General features: G+C 36.0%; 1 protein-coding gene across 2 annotated transcripts in view; it reads right to left on the bottom strand.

Annotated features, from left to right (window-relative positions):
- The window catches only part of slc16a2 (solute carrier family 16 member 2), a 56,219-nt gene that overhangs the window by 21,050 nt on the left and 14,073 nt on the right, over positions 1–21,096 (bottom strand). For both annotated transcript variants that reach the window (XM_051650544.1, XM_051650545.1), the window contains 2 exons: positions 8,277–8,421; positions 552–1,032 (listed from right to left, as the gene is read on the bottom strand). In XM_051650544.1, the coding sequence (XP_051506504.1) occupies positions 552–1,032; positions 8,277–8,421 (626 nt within the window). The remainder of the gene's footprint in view (positions 1–551; positions 1,033–8,276; positions 8,422–21,096) is intronic.

Here is a 21,096-nt window from a genome sequence, read left to right as displayed (position 1 = left end):
CTGCACATGGAGGATTTTTTGATGAAGTAAAAAAGAAAATGATATGTTTGCGATATATTTTAATAGCTAAAGCTTGTGTCTAGCCTGCGACTGTGTCTTTGTGTCCAGAAAAATTGCATGATGTGCTCAGCTACTACCCACACAAGAGCCAATACCATTTTGCATTCAGTGATATCAATGTGCCATTTTTGAATCTGGATGTCAGCTAGACGGGGGTTTATGTGGAGGTGAAGATAATTAATAAATAACAACTTAAATATTAGTCTTTTCCTCATACAAAACTAACGTATGATTTCAGAAGACATGGAATATAGCATACAAGTTGTATGGACTAGGTTTTTATCATGCTTTTATGGTTTTTAGAGTTTGACCTGGTCACTATTAACTGCTGTTAAATAGCAAGTGCAGTGTAAAAAAATCCATAAAAATTCCACTGTACAAATTAACAGCATACAGGTTTGGAACAACATGAGGCTGAGAAAATAATGACAGAACTTAAATATTTTTGGGTAATCTAATCCTGTAACCCACAATCTCAATTCACAACTCACCAGGTGTACGTATGGCACGAAATATCCCAGCACTGCCGTGGCGACGCCAAACGCCCACACCCGATAGGTCAACACACTGAACACACGAACATTAAAGTACTTCCTCACTTTCACCAGGCCCCTCTGCCACCTGCTCGCCGAATCCAGGCCAGATGGGGGACCTTCTTCCATTCCCATGCCTGGCATAGGGCACATTCCGCTGGGCATGAGAGGGCGGAAGGTGAGGGCGAGCACCGACTGGACCAGCATGAAGATACTGAGAATCTGGAAGGTTCTAGCGAGGCCCAGAGGTTCCACCACTTTCTTGAGCAGCACAGGAAGCCCCATAGAGAAGAGGCTGCTGCCCGCCGTCACCACACCATTGGCAAGTCCCAGTTTTTGCCGGAAATAATGCCCCAGGATCACCAGAGAAGGCTGAAACGCAAACGACGAGCCGCAGCCAAACAGTATTCCATATGTGAAGTATCTAAGACCCAGCGTGCTGAGGAGAAAGTGAAAGAGAGATACAGGTAAAGAATGAGTATTTTTTTTTATATACAAAGGGAAAAACATTATGAAAGGAACTGTCTGTTGTGGTGTAGCTTAGTAGTTACAGTTAGCTTTATAGGCAACATTTGTGGTATAATGTCAATTATTTATGAAATGTTTTGACATATTTGTATTTTTTTACTTATATTTATTCAATACATACACACACACACACACACACACACACACACACACACACACTATATATATATATATATATATATATATATATATATATATATATTATTTTTATGATTATTTGTACAGAAAAAAAGCAAATAATTTGTTTTGATATATTTTTATTTGTATCTATTTATATTTGTTCAAGTATATGTTTTATATATTTTTTATATTTAATATTTGTTAAATAAAAAGAGCAAATAATGTTTGATATACAGTTGTGGCCAAAAATATTGGCACCCTTGGTAAATATGAGCAAAGAAGGCTGTGAAAAATATTTAAGAAGTTCCAATCATCTGGAGATGTTAAGAATCGGCCTGGAAGAGGATGTGTGTCTATATTGTCTCCACGCACGGTGAGGAGGATAGTCCCAGGGGCCAAAGATTCTCCAAGGATCACAGCTGCAAAATTGCAGAAATTAGTTGGGTCTTGGGGTCAGAAAGTCTCCAAAACTACAATCAGACATCACCTACATCACCACAAGTTGTTTGGGAGGGTTTCAAGAAGAAAGCCTCTGCTCTCATCCAACAGCAAACTCAAGCATCTTCAGTTTGCCAGACACGACTGGAACTTCAAATGGGACTGGGGTCTATGGTCAGATGAAACAAAAAAAGAGCTTTTTGGCAGCAAGCACCAGAGATGGGTTTGGCGCTCACAGAGAGGTGGCCATATGGAAAAGTACCCCATGCCCACGGTTAAATATGGTGGTGGATCTTTAATGTTGTGGGGCTGTTTTTCTGCTAGAGGTCCTGGACATCTTGGTTGGATACATGGCATCATGGACTCTATCAAATATCAACAGATAAAAAATCAAAACCTGGCTGCCTCTGCCAGAAAGCTTAAATGGGCTGTGGTTGAATCTTCCAGCAGGACAATGATCCAAAACAAACATCAAAATCAACACAAAAAATGGTTCACTAACCACAAAATCAAGGTTATGCCATGGCCATCCCAGTCCCCTGACCTGAACCCCATAGGAAACCTGTGTGGTGAACTGAAGAGGAGAGTCCACCAGCGTGAAGGACCTCTGAATATGAAGGATCTGGAGAGATTCTGTATGGAGGAATGGTCTCAGATCCCTTGCCAGGTGTTCTCCAACCTCATTAGGCATTATAGGAGAAGACTCAGAGCTGTTATCTCGGCAAAGGGAGGTTGCACAATGTATTGAATAAAAGGGTGCCAATAATTGTGCCACACATATATTTGACAAAAATATTTGTTTTTTGATAAAACTTGTGTTTTCTTTGCAGCTGTTTGATATCCATTAAAGGTTTGATTTTTGTGAATATTTTGAATGAAAGATCAAAAGGATAAACAATAAAGACATATTTTTCACAGCTTTCTTTGCTCATATTTAACAAGAGTGCCAATATTTTTGGCCACAACTGTATTTTGATATGTTTTGATATATTTTTATTTATTTTGTATCTATTTATATTTATTCAATACATATTGTATATATGTTGATATAATATTTTTTACAGAAATAAAACATTATGTTTTCTATATATTTGTATTTATATATATATATATATATATATATATATATATATATATATATATATATATATATATATATATATATTGTATTTATTTAAATGTGTTTAAATATATATTTGATATATTTTTCACTAATTTATTTACAGAAAAGCAAATCATATGTTTTTGATATATTTTGATATGTTTTTAATATTTTTATTTGTCTATTTATTTGTTATTTGTTATTTGTTTATCTATTTATATTTATTCAAACATATCTATTTTTGATAAACAATGTTTTACAGTAAAATATGTTTTTGATATATTTTGATGTTTTATTTGTATCTATTTATATATATTCCTATATACATGTATTTCAGATATATACTATATTTATATTAGTTCAAATATATACATCTCTTTTTTTTTTTTTTTTTACTGAAGGATGACTCAAAATTATTTTCTGTGATAAATAACATTGTGCATTTAAATGACAAATTAGCAGTGGCAAAACAAGTGAAAAATCAATCATCTAAATCTGATTAATTTGTTACTGTATTTCACTGCTGAGAAACACAGATTAAAGTTTGCTGGTCTAAGCTGGTCCCCCAGCGGTCAGGCTTGTCTTGGTGGTGGGAGGGGGTCAGCAGGGTTTACAATGCAAAATAAATAACCTCACTCTGAATATTCTTCACTGATGGGCAATCAATCCATAAGGTCTTCAATCTATTTTTCTCTCCTTATTAAGCTCACAGCCATATGACCTGTGAGAACTAATGGTGTGTACATGGTACAAAAAAAAATTGTCTCCTACTAGGAGACATTATTTAGTTAATGAACAGTCCTTGTGTAAATGATGATGGACTGTGGGTCTCTGCAAGATGGAACAGAGAACCCAGATTGCTGCAGGAGACATTTAGTGTTCAAAGCCTGCGGAAGGAAGGGAAAGAGTGTGTGTGCGTGTGTGCACTTGTGTTTTGTGTTTGAGTGATTCAGGGCTCTAAACACAGCAGGACCAGGCCAAACTTTTTCCAGCCTTTTCTAACAACAGAAAGAGCTTTTTCAGCTTGGAACAAAACCAGCACTTTATCCAACTGCACATGGATGTGAGAAAGCGAGCGAGCGAGCTGAGGGGGCACTGTGTGGGGCATTTGGAGAAAGCAGGCAATAAAAAGAGGAAGAGAATGAAGAAAAGTTTGGGAAGAGAAAGAATGCAATGATTTCAGAAATGTTCTGCCATGCAGCAGTGTGTCCTACTGTGCACTGTGTGCGTTGGCACTGTTCGCCAGCATTCTTCTGAAGAAAAAAAAAGTGTTTCTATAACATTTTATATAATCACACTCTTTACATAATCAGCAAGGTCATATCATTGGAAGTCTGATTTCCCTTGATCTTTTGAAATAAAACAGTTAATTGCACTATGAAAACATACTGTAACTTTCAGAACTCAGAACTTCCTCCCCAGCCTGAAAAATGCATTTATTCAACCTAAACTACTGCAAAACAACCTGGTCTCATAGAATCACGTTACAGGTGTGGCAAGTGTGGAGTGAAACAGAATGGCGCAGAGATGGTCAAGGAGAAAAAGTTGCCTTTGTGTACTTGTGCTGTGAGAAAAGGAATGTGAATGGAGGAGAGAGAACAAACGGTGAAGGGACTAATAAAAAGCGCTCCGCAATAAAAGTGTTTGCCGTTAAACGAATAACTCTAGTTGGTAATGTGGAGTGGCGTGAGTAACGGGGTACTACAAAGAGTCTGCTGACCCACCGAATTGCTTTGCAACAGAGCTGCGACGGAACTAAGTGTCTAAAGCTAAAGGTGACTGCTTTGGTGCTCTAGCCTGCCAACCCCTCATTTGTGGCTCTCCAAAACAGTGCATCACACACTGCAGGGTACATGCAACCTACTGTACTGACCCAGCACACAGTCCTCCAGAGAGCCTGATCTCTCTCCCTTACAGCCACATACACCTACACCCTGCACACACACAACCACGAGTTTAACTTCAGTTGTTTGATGCTGTAATGGTGTTTAATATTTGTTTAATTTAACAGACCGTTTGTTTGACATTCACTGAGCTACATGATTAACATTTTCATTATTATTTAAAATTAAATCTTTAAAGAGATCTTTTGTCTGGTGGTAATTCACTAGTATAGTTTAGTGGCAGATGCCGCTGACTGGTGAGGGAGGCGTTCAATTGATCACGCTGCAACGCAAAGACGAGCAGGTGATTGGAGTCTCCACTCGAAGAGCCGACAGTCAAGATGGGAATGTCGAGGATGTGTGTAGTGCAGAGGATCTAGGTACCTGTTCTCTGATCCCTTTGGGACTTCCCACTTGTCCTCTGGATGTTTCACTATTAACTCTCTCTCTCCCCCTGCGATGTGCCTGCAATGAACTTTGTTCCACCCAACTCCTCCATTGCACCACACACGCATTAACGCATGCACACACACACACACACACACACACACACAAAATATTCGGATGTATGTTTGTAAAATTGTTACAGTGTTTTGTTTTATGTGGAATTCCCATGATGTGGTTTATATCTTAAGTGTAAAAATACATTCACATTGTCTTACAACTTTTATGTTGGTTTCAGTAAAACGGCAGATTATTAGTTTATAAAAATATACATTTTGCCCGGTTCCTCACACAGCGCTATCTTATGACATCTAAACACTTTTAATAAAGTGCATGACTTGTAAGGCGATACAGTTTAACGTTTGCATTACATAACCAACAACATTTACAAGTTTGATCAAGTGCGATTAAATTGCACGGCAGCTCAACTGATAGAGCGTTGCACTTGCGATGCAAAGGACTGGGGTACGAGTCCTGAAGAGCGCATGAGTCAACATGTGAGCCGAAAATGTAATAGAAGCACCACAAAATGACGTGGTTGCTTCAGCAATTGTGTTTTTCATGTCATATTTACTTTTTATGACACTATCGGTTAGGTTTCGGTTTAGGTTTAAGGTTAAGGGTAGGGAGGTCAGTTTTGTTGATTTAAAACTCAATAGAGTATTAACCTTAACCGCATCTGTTTGGGAGAACATTTAAGACGTTTTAACTCGGAACTGCCGCGATACATGATACGAATGTAAAAATGCTACCACAGTCGCATTTTTTAAATGAGACCAGGCTTAAACTAATAATAAGTGTGAAATGTGGGGAAAAGCACCATGCCTTGTGCTGTGTTTAGCACCTACAGCCCTGCAGATCCTTCTGAAGAATCCCAATTTTAGAAATAAGCGACTGAAGTTTAACAGATCTCTTTTTATTTTAAGATTTTTATTTTATTTAGGTTTATTTTAAGATCCCTGATTATTGGGGCCTGGGTAGCTCAGCGAGTAAATACGCTGATTACCACACCTGGAGTTGCGAGTTTGAATCCAGGGCGTGCTGAGTGACTCCAGCCAGGTCTCCTAAGCAACCAAATTGGCCCGGTTGCTAGGGAGGGTAGAGTCACATGGGGTAACCTCCTCGTGGTCGCTATAATGTGGTTTTTGCTCCCGGTGGGGTGCGTGGTGAGTTGTGCATAGATGCCACGGAGAATAGCGTGAAGCCTCCACACGCGCTATGTTTCGCGGATTGATGGTCTCAGACGCGGAGGCAACTGAGATTCATCCTCCACCACCCGGATTGAGGTGAGTGTACATTGGGAATTGGGCATTCCAAATTGGGGAGAAAAAAAACAAACAAACAGATTATTTCAGTCTAATCTTAGCAGTTTGAGTGGCACATTTCAGCACTGATTGTTTTATGAATATGTCACAATGTCATGCAGCTTTGCAAAGAGGCTTTTATTGAAAAATGGGGCAGCAGCAATTATCCTAGACTCGTCAAGAAACCCGCAGCCTGTTTATTACTCATTTCACACAAAGGCACAATAGAAAAAAAACAGCCTGTTTAATTCTAAGATCAGAGAAAGTGTGGAAAAGAGTCATCATTAATTTTAAGTGGACCCCAGGGAAAAAAAATATAATGATAAAAAAGTATGATGGCCCCTTATATATACAGTACAGTGTATATATATATAAGTAATTTCTTGCCTTAAAGGTGTCATGACATGCCTATTTTTTATTATTTTAATATGTTCTTTGAGGTTCACTTATAATATTAGTAAAGTTTATTTGCACAAAAACAGTCATATATTTGTAAAACATGATCATTTCCCACCCTTTTTCTGACCCTCTGTAAGAAACGCTCCATTTTGGTGCTGCTTTTCTTTTAAGACTTGACAGTACACGCCCACAGTTATGATTGGCTCTCTGTTCTTGACTGACCTACTGTCTCTACTTGCCATCTCACTGGTCACCGCTGCTGGGCAGACTACAAAAGTGATTAAAGGTAAAGTTGGCATTGATGTGTTGTTGTAGAGGCGGTCAGAAGCAAATTTATACCACAGTGTGACATCACAATGTTGAGGAGGTAGAGAATGAGTCGCTTTTTGCAGTGAGGAGGAAGTTTTGAGTTCTGAAACTTACATTATGTTTTTATAGTACAATGACCTCTTATATGTCAAAACATCAAGAAACATTTTATTCCTCGTGTTATGACCCCTTTAACCTGCATTCTCTCATTCTGCTGTGTATTTGTTCCTGCATTGCTCAGTTTTCCGAGCACACTGCAACCTGTGACGCATACACTGTTCATCTGTGCACAGCATGTTTACACATCTTTAACACTACTTTATACATCTTGACAGTTAACGGAATCTCAGACATGTCCAGCAGTAAAGGGAGACCGATGCACCCACTATAACATAAACATAAACACACACAAATATATACAAGGATTGCATTGTTTTGGTCTGTTTATGTGTTGGTGATGAGTATGACATGTAAACCCACTAACATAACTTTTAAATTAAGTTTAGCAACATGTGGCTCGTCATAGAGCCTTTCTAGGGCAGATTATGCACAGAACATATGAAAGAATATGTGATTTAATATGTTAAAGATAAATATCTTTTTGTAGATCTCAAACCCTGGATGCTCTACCAAATATATGAGGCAAAAGCAGTTCTGAAATTTAAGATATAAGGTAAAGGAAGACCTGTTCATGCAACCAAATATCCCAATACATGAAACGATGCATTTGTGTGTATTTTGTGTGTGTCCCAATGATTTAATACTGATAAACAGTAATTAATAGGACACTGAATGTAGTCAATACATTATTTGTTTGATTTAATTCTGTTTAGTGTGTAACGCACCATGGTGTGGTGCTAAAGATTTTGCTAGCTAAGTCAATTTTTAGACTTTTTTGCAATGATATTTGTCCTGTAACATTCAACTCCAAAACATTTTGAACGTAAACGTGTTGACACAAAACATGTTTTATCAAAGTAAATAAATTTAACATTTTCTGGGACAGGGTTAAAACAATAATTTTTCAAGTCACATGAGGAGGAGTAAACGATGACATTGGGTAACCTATCTCTTTAAGCACAGGACACTAATCACACCTGTGGACATCCCTGATGAACTGGACAAATAAAGAAACAAAGAAATAAAAGGTATTTACGTTGCAAAGGAACTGGTGAGAAGACCAATGAAGGCCACAAATGCTCCGCAGACAGCCGTCTTCCTGCAGCCAAAATGATCAGTGAACATACTGACCACAGGAGAGCAGAAAAATATCATCCCCATTGCCAGCGCTCCAACCCATGCTGAAGAGAGAAAGAGAGATGTGATTAATATTTAATAACATTTTCTGAAGAAAACATGAGTGGTGCTTGCACATTCAAAATGTACCATCACAGTGTTGTGGGTGGTTGCTAGGTGTTCAGAATAGTTTTTAGCACATTGCTATGCAGTTACTAGGGTGTTTAGGTGGTTGCTAGTGTGTTTGATTACTTGTGCCCACCACAAAGTCTCTATGATATTGGGGTCTCTAGATATGTGTTTTAATTATATACACTGATGAGCCAAAACATTATGACCATATCACACAGGTGAAGCGAATAACGTTGATCAACTCCTAACATGTCAAGGTCTGGGTAGATTAGATGGTACGTGAACAATCAGTTCTCGTAGTCAACGTGTTGAATGCAGGAGAAATGGGCAGGAGTAAAGACCTGAGTGACTTTGACAAGGGCCAAATTGTTATGGCCAAACGACTGGGTCAGAGCATCTCTGAAACGGCAAGTTTTGTTGAGTGCTCCTGGTCAGCAGTGGTGAGTACCTACCGACAGTGGTCCGAGGAGGGACAAACTACAAACTGACGACAGGGTGTTGGGCGCCCAAGGCTCATCGATGCTCGAGGGCAACGAATGATGTCCCATCTGGTCCGAACCGATGGAAGGTCTACTGTGGCACAAGTCACAGAAAATTTTAATGATGGTTACGGCATGAATGTGTCACAACACACAGTGCACCCTGCTGCGTATGGGGTTGCGTAGCTGCAGACTGGTCAGAGTACCCATGATGACCCCTGTCCACCGTCAAAAGCGCCTACAATGAGCGGTGGAAGAAGGTCCCTGGTCCGATGAGTCCTGTTTTGTTTTTCATCATGTGGACGGCCGTGTACATGTGTAACGTTTACTTGAGGAAGTGATGGCACCAGGATGCACTGTGGAAAGACGACAAGCTGGTGGAGGGAGTGTGATGCTCTGGGCAATGTTCTGCTGGTAAACCCTGGGTCTGGCCATTCATGTGGACGTAGGTGACATGTGCCACCTACCTAAACATCATTGCAGACCAGGTACACCCTTTCATGGCAATGGTACTCCCTGATGGCAGTGGCCTCTTTCAGCCGGATAATGTGCCCTGCCACACTGCACACAATGTTCGGGAATGGTTTGAGGAACATGATGAGGAGTTCAAGGTGTTGTCCTGGCCTCCAAATTCCCCAGATCTCAATCCGATTGAGCATCTGTGGGATGTGCTGGACCAACAGGTCTGATCCACGACAGCTCCACTTCGCATCTTAAAGGACTTGTATGATCTGCTGCTAATGTCTTGGTGCCAGATAACACAGTACACCTTCAGGGGTCTTGTAGAGTTCATGCCTCGGCGGGTCGGTGCTGTTTTGGCAGCATGCAGAGGACCAACAGCATATTAGGCAACAGTCATAATGTTTTGGCTCATCTGTGTATTTTGGCTAATGGCTAATACGGGACAGTTGGCAACCCTAGTGATAAAGTCATGAACGTTTATAGACGGTGTGATGGGACATCGTCCCGCTGTTAGTGGAGAGACCACTCAGGACACCAAGGCAGTTACAGTCAGTGAGTTGTCAATGCTAACTTATCTTGCTGTTTACATTCAATATAAATTTGATATTCTAGATAACGAGATACCACAGCTTGAGCTTCCCTCTTGCATGTGAAATGGGTGTGTGACGTTGGCAACGCAGCGGCATTTTAAGGGTGGGTTTTTGGGCAACGCTGTGGAATTATTGGCCCGATGGTGGGAATGCAGATCGATTTTGGTTTTGCGGTGCGAGGTCCGAGGCTATTGGCTCTGGCTGGCCAGTTGATAACCCTTGCTCACCCTGGCCCTATAGTGAAAAAGTGGCTATTGTAAGTCTATGAGATTTTGGTAATTTTTAATTGTCCACTATGAGAAAACTGTAATTCCAATCAGTTAGAAAAGACATAGTCAGAACAGTCTGAAGGTCTGTGCTGAGTTTGATGGATGAAGCTTGAAAGCTCTAGGATGAGTTACAACTGAGAATTTTGGTTCTAGTTTAGGGATTTTGGAAAACCCTAAACCATGTATGTAGAATAACAGTATGTAAAACAGCTCATATAATATTTACATTGACCTCCTAAGCTTCACGATCAACATTTTCTAAAGGTTAAGCACCAGGTTTCACTGCCAGTTTGAGGCCATATTTTGTACCCTATTTAAGTAAATTGCCTCTTGCTTCCTTTGTGGGTTCTTTTTTCCTTGGAAAAGTAAGATAATCCATTCCTAATAGTCACTGGAATGTTTAATCCTTCATACATGGCTCCAGAAGCCCCTAAACACACACACACACACACACACACACACACACAGTTATCCACCTCATGTTTTCTGCATTATTTTTTTATCCGTAAGAACCTGGCTGTTTTAGAAAACTCTATTTTGAAATGGAACTCTTGGCATTGTTCTGAAGTTCCGAAAGCATACTTCCACAGGAACTTTGCAGAAAAATCAGTAATTTGCTTTAAAGCTACCAAAAAACAAACATAACCTGTAGAAAACATACGTCTTGTAAAGGGTTGAAGCAGACTGCAGCCAGCGGGAGTCAAGGAGGCCTTATTTAAACCCGACCCTGTGTACTTCTACAGAATATGGGTAAACACTCATTTGCTTGGTTTGTTAATGGGCAGCTTCCTCATTGGAAGCAGGGGGCCGTAGATTCACTGAACCTCAGCCAAGACGGACTCACCAAAGACACACAAATACACACGCACACATGAGCGTCAAATATTGAACCAGTGTCCTTAGACCCCAGACATACTGTGCAGACATTAAACTACCTTTGAACCATGAAAGCATGGAGTATATGTGTTTGTTTGACTGTAACATTGATTAGAAGTGGCCAGTGCTTTGGAAACAGACACGATGGACTTTCATCTGTGTCCTTTTGCCGAATTATGAGGATTAACAAAGGATATGTGTTTGGGTGCATGTGTGCATGGGTAAATATGCATTGTTTGCGTGCAACCATGAGAATATGTTCTAATTGTATGTGTGGATATTTACTCTTGTGTTTCTATGTGCAGTAAAGTTTATTGTTCACACTAATGAGTCATTCAGCTGATTGTTTTGTTGGTGATCTTATTAGTTGTGTTTGCTTAGGCAAGCATTACTATTACTATTACTCTACTAAGGATTATGTGTTCTGAGTGATGTCAATCCATATAACAAGGGTATGAAATTAGCACCCATCGCAGATACTTTTTGTGCAGTGGCGGGTAATTTTGGTAATCTGCCTGCCACTGTAGCAGTTGATCCGTAAGACGTCTCAGAGTGACAGATGAAAAGAAATGCCTTTAGACACACAGACTCGTTATTGAACAAAGTACAGCGAGAGCGCTTCTCACGGAACTCGCGCCTGTAAAGATTTTCACTCTTTCTTCTCCGTCCGTCGTGTGGAAACGGCCTCTATGTGTATGCTACAAATTTACCATTATGATAATAATATTATGGTCTCATATATACAGTATAGGGCTGGGCGATTTGATGATGTAATCAAAGATTCAAAGACAAATGGGCAAAACAATGGATCTGAGAAGTCGCCAAATATATTAAACAGTGGCCAGGGTGTGAAACTAGCACCCGCCACCCGCCACCCGCCAAATACAACAAGGCTACATCCAGTTCGCAAGCTCCTCGTCCAAATGTATTTCATGCGTGGGTAATTTTGCAACAGGCGGGCGACCTGTCTCGGAGTGACACATGACAAGAAATGCTATTAGTCACAAAGACACGTGCTTGAAGAAACACACTTTATTATATTTTTAAGAACAGACAAAAGAAAAGCCGTCAATGCTCGTGTCTGATTCGCTGTTTGTTCAGAGGCGTGCAGCACAAGCCTGTCATGTGGAGCAAGTGCATGTAAAGAGTTTTCACTCTTTTTTCTCTGTTTCATTCATCTGAAAACTGTTTGCAAGAATAATGTCAACTATGAGAATGCTGCAAATTATCTTCAATCATATCGGGAGGTGATGTGAGTTTAATGCGCTTTATTTCCTCGCGGTTGGCATGCATTGCAGATTCCTACGAAATTCAAATGGAGTCGTTGGAGATGGTAAATGTTTGGATTTGGGGAGGTGGTTAAATAAGATTTTTTGATCACTTCGTTATTTTATTGCTTTTTTCATTTCATTTAAAGGTGCTATATGTAATATACTTACTGTACTAAATCATAAAATGACCATAATATGTCATTAGAGAATTAGGAAACATGCTAAATTGAAATACCGGCTTCTCTGATAACAATGCTGCAGCCAGTATATTCTACTTTGAAGTTTCCATTCCGGGACGGAATTTCTATTTATGTTTTATCCTGTGTGATCCCGCCCACTGCCCACTCACCAATAGTATTTCAACACAGCCGGGTTGCCAGATTTGAATAAGTTTGCAGGCAAACAACACTGCGTGCTGCAGCCATGGAAGCCAGCAAACGAACTGGATCAGAGATAACAGATTCCACCCGACATACAAAGCCTCGCCATCCGTCTAAAAACCACCATGACCAGAGGCGTAGTAAAACGAAGATAAATATTGGAGATGCCTTTGGAAGATGGAGACAGCTTAAAGCCCAGAAATCCTTTAAAACATTCTGGCAACCCACATGAGCTTCGAGTCTGTGGCGGGACAGACAACTCTCCAATATTTTGAATTTGGACTGCAGTACCCATTTCAAACGCTTGTTGTCAATCTTACATATAGCACCTTTAAAGTGCAATTTGAATTTGGAAATGTCTTTTGTTTATGTTTTTCGTGTTTCAATAAATGAATTTAATTTTTAAACCAAAATCAATAAAGCAAAAAAATTCACCGACCCTTGGCAGGGGGATTGACGATGTATTTTTTAAGGCAATTATCGCTAAAATATTTTTTACGTATCGCCCAACCCTAATACAGTATCTCTATATATGTTCATTTCTACTATTGTGCATTCACCAGCCACAAAAAAAAGTTCATTTCATACCCTGCGTATGACCCTTACTGCGCCCATGCTGACAGTAGAAACAGAGTATCGGAAAACAAGAACGGACACATGGTTCTCTCCACTCAGCTTTTGTAAGCAAAGGATTCTATTTGTTTACATTTTCTCCGGATGAGAATGTTCAAAAAATAAGCCAGAGAAACCCAAAACTGCCAAACAAGGAAAATGATATTCCTCAAACACGCTTCAGTTCATGAGATTCTCATTTTCCTCTTGCTGTTCTTTTTTTTTCTTCTTTGTTTCTTTCTTTCTATCTTTCCTTTCTTTCTTTCTACCTTCTTTCTTTCCCTCCTTCCTTCCTACTTTCTTCCCCTCTTTCCTTCCTACTTCTTTCTTTCTACTCCTTAATTGCCTCCTTCATTCTTTCTTGCCCTCATTCCTTGTGTCTTTCTTTTCCTCCTTCATTCCTACTTCCTTGTAGTCATTCCTTACTACTTCCTTTCCCCTTTCCTTTCTACTTCTTAACTCATTTGTTCCCTCCTTCCTTTCACCTTTCTTTCTTTCCCTCCCTCCTTTCTACTTCCTTTGTTTTCCTCTTTCCTTCCTACTTCTTTCTTTACTCCATTCTTTCTTTCCCTCATTCCTTATGTCTTTCCTTTCCTCCTTCCTTCCTACTTTTTTCTTTCTTTACTCCTTCCTTTTCCCCTCCCTCCTTCTTTCTTTTCCTCCTTTCTTCTTACTTCCGTCTTCCTTTACTCTTTCCTTCTTTCTTTCTCTCCTTCCTACCTTCTTTCCTACTTCTTTCTTAACTCCTTCCTTCCCTTCCTTCCACATTTTCTTTCCCTCCCTTCTTCCTACTTCCGTCCTACTTCCTCCCTTTTTTTTTTACTCTTTCCTTCCTACTTCTTTCTTTATTCCTTCATTCCTTTTTATTGTTTCTTTCCCTCATTCCTTATGTCTTTACTTTCTTCCAACCTTCCTATTTCCTTCTTTCTTTACTCCTTCCTTCTTATTTCCTTCCTTTATTATTTCTGTACTTCCTTCTTTCCCTCTTTCCTTCTTTCTTTACTCCTCCTTGCCCTCCTTTATTCTTTCTTTTCTTCCTTCCTTCTTTTTCCCTCTTCCTACTTCTTTCTTTACTCCTTTTTCCATCCTTCCTTTATTATTTCCTTCTTTCTTTCACTCTTTCCTTCATTCTTTCTTAAACTCTTCACTTTCTTCTCTCAATCCTCTACTCCTACATTGCACGTCTCTATTACTTTATTTCTTTATGCTTCCCCCTGTGATTTTTTAACTCTCACATTCTCTCTATCTTTTGTTCCAAATCATCTGGTCCTAATTCTCTCTAAGTTTTCTCCTCATTTGTTATTATTAGTGAAAGAGAGAAAGGACAGAAATGAAGGCAGCCTTCTCTTTAGAACCAAAAGAAAAAAAGGAAAGACAGTGTGTGAGGGAGGAAAATAGGAAAGGAAAGTGACCCACTAACTTTGACAGATGCTCTTTGACACACAGCTGCAGGGAAGCATGGATAGCCTGCTCTACATCTTTTTCTTCCTCCATCATGCCTCATTCCCTCATTTTCCCTCTCTCTCTTTCTACCCATTTGTCCTCACAAGCCCCCCTCCTTCTCTGTCTAGGTCTCACTGAATCTGTCAAGAACATGTTCAGGTAATATCACACCCCAAAATCAAAATAATTTTTACTTAAAGATATGTCAACATTTAGGACCATTGAGATTTATTGGCATTGTGACATTATGTGCATGACAATTAAGCACACCCTCTCCCCTCCAATTCAGAGTTTATAATCTCACGACATATTATCAATAATCAGAGTTTATAATCTCACAACATATTATCTATAATCAGAGTTTATAATCTCACAACATATTATCTATAATCAGAGTTTATAATCTCACAACATATTATCAATAATCAGAGTTTATAATCTCACAACATATTATCTATAATCAGAGTTTATAATCTCACAACATATTATCTATAATCAGAGTTTATAATCTCACAACATATTATCTATAATCAGAGTTTATAATCTCACAACATATTATCTATAATCAGAGTTTATAATCTCACAACATATTATCAATAATCAGAGTTTATAATCTCACAACATATTATCTATAATCAGAGTTTATAATCTCACGACATATTATCTATAATCAGAGTTTATAATCTCACGACATATTATCTATAATCAGAGTTTATAATCTCACAACATATTATCTATAATCAGAGTTTATAATCTCACAACATATTATCTATAATCAGAGTTTATAATCTCACAACATATTATCTATAATCAGAGTTTATAATCTCACAACATATTATCTATAATCAGAGTTTATAATCTCACAACATATTATCTATAATCAGAGTTTATAATCTCACGACATATTATCTATAATCAGAGTTTATAATCTCACGACATATTATCTATAATCAGAGTTTATAATCTCACAACATATTATCTATAATCAGAGTTTATAATCTCACAACATATTATCTATAATCAGAGTTTATAATCTCACGACATATTATCTATAATCAGAGTTTATAATCTCACAACATATTATCTATAATCAGAGTTTATAATCTCACAACATATTATCTATAATCAGAGTTTATAATCTCACGACATATTATCAATAATCAGAGTTTATAATCTCACAACATATTATCTATAATCAGAGTTTATAATCTCATGACATATTATCTATAATCAGAGTTTATAATCTCACCACATATTATCAATAATCAGAGTTTATAATCTCACAACATATTATCTATAATCAGAGTTTATAATCTCACAACATATTATCTATAATCAGAGTTTATAATCTCATGACATATTATCTATAATCAGAGTTTATAATCTCACAACATATTATCAATAATCAGTGTTTATAATCTCACAACATATTATCAATAATCAGAGTTTATAATCTCACGACATATTATCTATAATCAGAGTTTATAATCTCACAACATATTATCAATAATCAGAGTTTATAATCTCACAACATATTATCTATAATCAGAGTTTATAATCTCATGACATATTATCTATAATCAGAGTTTATAATCTCACGACATATTATCTATAATCAGAGTTTATAATCTCACGACATATTATCTATAATCAGAGTTTATAATCTCACGACATATTATCTATAATCAGAGTTTATAATCTCACGACATATTATCTATAATCAGAGTTTATAATCTCACGACATATTATCTATAATCAGAGTTTATAATCTCACGACATATTATCTATAATCAGAGTTTATAATCTCACGACATATTATCTATAATCAGTGTTTATAATCTCACAACATATTATCTATAATCAGAGTTTATAATCTCACGACATATTATCAATAATCAGAGTTTATAATCTCACAACATATTATCTATAATCAGAGTTTATAATCTCACGACATATTATCTATAATCAGAGTTTATAATCTCACGACATATTATCTATAATCCGAGTTTATAATCTCACAACATATTATCTATAATCAGAGTTTATAATCTCACCACATATTATCTATAATCAGAGTTTATAATCTCACAACATATTATCTATAATCAGAGTTTATAATCTCACAACATATTATCTATAATCAGAGTTTATAATCTCACGACATATTATCTATAATCAGAGTTTATAATCTCACAACATATTATCTATAATCAGAGTTTATAATCTCACGACATATTATCTATAATCAGAGTTTATAATCTCACTACATATTATCTATAATCAGAGTTTATAATCTCACAACATATTATCTATAATCAGAGTTTATAATCTCACGACATATTATCAATAATCAGAGTTTATAATCTCACAACATATTATCTATAATCAGAGTTTATAATCTCACGACATATTATCTATAATCAGAGTTTATAATCTCACAACATATTATCTATAATCAGAGTTTATAATCTCACGACATATTATCTATAATCAGAGTTTATAATCTCACGACATATTATCTATAATCAGAGTTTATAATCTCACGACATATTATCTATAATCAGAGTTTATAATCTCACAACATATTATCTATAATCAGAGTTTATAATCTCACGACATATTATCTATAATCAGAGTTTATAATCTCACAACATATTATCTATAATCAGAGTTTATAATCTCACTACATATTATCTATAATCAGAGTTTATAATCTCACAACATATTATCTATAATCAGAGTTTATAATCTCACAACATATTATCTATAATCAGAGTTTATAATCTCACAACATATTATCTATAATCAGAGTTTATAATCTCACAACATATTATCTATAATCAGAGTTTATAATCTCACGACATATTATCTATAATCAGAGTTTATAATCTCACAACATATTATCTATAATCAGAGTTTATAATCTCACGACATATTATCAATAATCAGAGTTTATAATCTCACAACATATTATCTATAATCAGAGTTTATAATCTCACGACATATTATCAATAATCAGAGTTTATAATCTCACAACCTATTATCTATAATCAGAGTTTATAATCTCACAACCTATTATCTATAATCAGAGTTTATAATCTCACAACATATTATCTATAATCAGAGTTTATAATCTCACAACATATTATCTATAATCAGAGTTTATAATCTCATGACATATTATCTATAATCAGAGTTTATAATCTCACAACATATTATCTATAATCAGAGTTTATAATCTCACGACATATTATCTATAATCAGAGTTTATAATCTCACAACATATTATCTATAATCAGAGTTTATAATCTCACAACATATTATCTATAATCAGAGTTTATAATCTCACGACATATTATCTATAATCAGAGTTTATAATCTCACAACATATTATCTATAATCAGAGTTTATAATCTCACGACATATTATCTATAATCAGAGTTTATAATCTCACAACAAATTTTTTATAATCAGAGTTTATAATCTCACAACATATTTTCTATAATCAGAGTTTATAATCTCACGACATATTATCTATAATCAGAGTTTATAATCTCATGATTTATAATCTATAATCAGTTTATAATCTCACAACATCTCTATAAACAGAGTTTATAATCTCACAACATATTATCTATAATCAGAGTTTATAATCTCATGACATATTATCTAGAATCAGAGTTCATAATCTCCCAAAATATTATCTATAATCAGAGTTTATAATCTCATGATTTATAATCTATAATCAGTTTATAATCTCACAACATCTCTATAAACAGAGTTTATAATCTCACAACATATTATCTATATGATAGATTATAGATAATATGTTGTGAGATTATAAATTCTGATAATATTTTGTGAGATTACAAACTCTGATTCTAGATAATATGTTGGGAGATTATAGTTTGACATTATCTATTATCAGAGTTTATAATCTCCCAACATATTATTAATAATCAGAGTTTATAATGTTCCAACACATGATCTATGTCACTGTTTAGATGACATTTACATTTATTCTCTATTCAAACCCTCAAGGATCATTGATATTCAAGGATCAGATCCAACAAAACAGAACCAAGAAGAACATATCTCTATGGTGACACTGGTTTTGATGCAAAGCGTGCCATTCGGCTCAAATCCGTCCCTTCTATTCAGTGCTGAAAAATGTTTGCTGCTGGTCTTAAACATCTATGACCATATATATGAATATGTGAACAGTCAACATTGATAATCGCATTACATGTCCTTTAGCCCCCAGCTCTTCCATTAAATGGCAAAGCTAATATCACAGACTGACACAGCGCATCACTTAAATCCAGCATAATAAATGATTTTGTGTTCTCAGTTGTGTCTGTGTGTCTCTGCAGATCCCCAGATGCACATACTGAGGTTTAAATACATAAACATAATGATAGATTGATTTGGCAGCACTAAACACACAAATCTGTAATGTTGGAGCTCTTTGTGCAGAGAATCATGCTGCTTGTGTAAATATGTATTGTAACAGAGCTCTGGTGAAAAGTGATGTATTATAACCAGTGTCAGAAATGAACTTTTCCATTAAGGGGCAATATTGGCCCTCTGGATTCAATATCCAGGGTCATTTTTTTTTTACCATTGTGAGGGCATATTTTTCGAATAATGTGAAAATGTCACCCTTTTATGTTAAATACTTCAAAATAATAAATTCAATAACATAAACTACCTGTATTAATCTGATCTACAGTAGATCTCACATATTATGCAACAATATGTATGCCTATAGGCCAAAAATAGAATATTTAGAAATATATTTGCTTTTCAGATTTTACAAATAGGAATTCATTATTTGGCATTTTTCTTTTTTTCTTTTTTTTGTCTCAAGATTTTTTGTCACTTTTATTACACCAAGCCTTTATAATATCTGACCTTGATTATAACTATTCTAGTTGTGACACACAAAGTAGATTTTTACAAGATTTTTGTGATTTTATTAATAAATGGAAGGCTTTCTAGAGTAAGTTTTGAATGTAATGTTTTATTTGTATTTTTCTTGGTATGACTGGCAAGATGCATCAGAAAAGACAACTTCTGTAAGATTATGGCATACAAATATTTTCATTTGACATACTTCTACTTTAACCCTCCTGTTGCGTTCGGGTCATTTTTGACCCGGGAGAGGTACGTAGATAATAATTCTTATGTACCACATCGTTTTTAGTACTGGAACCAAACTTTGTGACTTTATCAAGACTATCAACATATACATAATACATTTTTCAGATTTTTTTATAAAATTGTTTAAGAGATTTAATCATTTAAAAATAAATGTTACATCTTTTGCTTTTGCGGGTCAATTTGGGCATCAGTTGTGGCTGTACACATGATAATTATGTAGATTTTGTTTGTACATCTATGAATTCGATTTTTTCTTATAAACACCACGTACATTTAGCCTCTTTCCCAAACTCTCTCACACACTTTTTTGTCTCTCTTTTATGTCTCCGGGACTGTATCTTGTTTACAAACATGCACACACACACACACACACACGTACAAAACAGACATGCCGGATGTAACAAACGTAACAAATAAACTAAATCAAAGGTACTACTGTCTAAAGGGTGTGTGGCAAGATTTTGTTCATGTACACATTAATCTAAATAGGGCTTGAAAGAGGAAATTGTCCACATTTTTACTCAGCAGCCATCTGATGCAGAACCAGCTTACAGCAAACACACACATCAACATTCAACTGATCATAAGAGTAAATAGAATAGATTTAACTTTAAAACATAGTAAAGAAGTATTAATGTTGTATACTTGAGTTGCACAGTTGTTTTGAGGAAGTTTAGTTGATAATGAATATGTTGGTTTCATAACTTTTGACCATCACGTTGTATTGAGCAGTTATGAGTAATAGGAAATTCATTTAAATTACTAGTAATTCTCACATTAGATGTTAATATAAATTGTATATTATGTTATATTTAGATAAGATTTCATAGAACTGTTGATAAAAAATATGTCTTCACATGTATCACACTGGTTTTGCTGTAGTTCATGTATATTTTGAAATGTCAAAGAATTTCTACATTTTATTATTTCTAAATATATATATATAAATATATATATATTTTTTTTTTACATGTATGAACAGTTAAGAACTTATAAATGACTTACAATATAGTTTTAGATGGGTTATGAATTGAGCTTAACTTGTATTAAACCCAGAATATTC

This window comes from Myxocyprinus asiaticus, chromosome 22 (genome assembly GCF_019703515.2).
Source record: "Myxocyprinus asiaticus isolate MX2 ecotype Aquarium Trade chromosome 22, UBuf_Myxa_2, whole genome shotgun sequence".
In the NCBI taxonomy this organism is placed as follows: domain Eukaryota; kingdom Metazoa; phylum Chordata; class Actinopteri; order Cypriniformes; family Catostomidae; genus Myxocyprinus; species Myxocyprinus asiaticus.
Note: the sequence above shows the minus strand (reverse complement) of the source record. Positions and strands in the feature narration are given on the sequence as shown.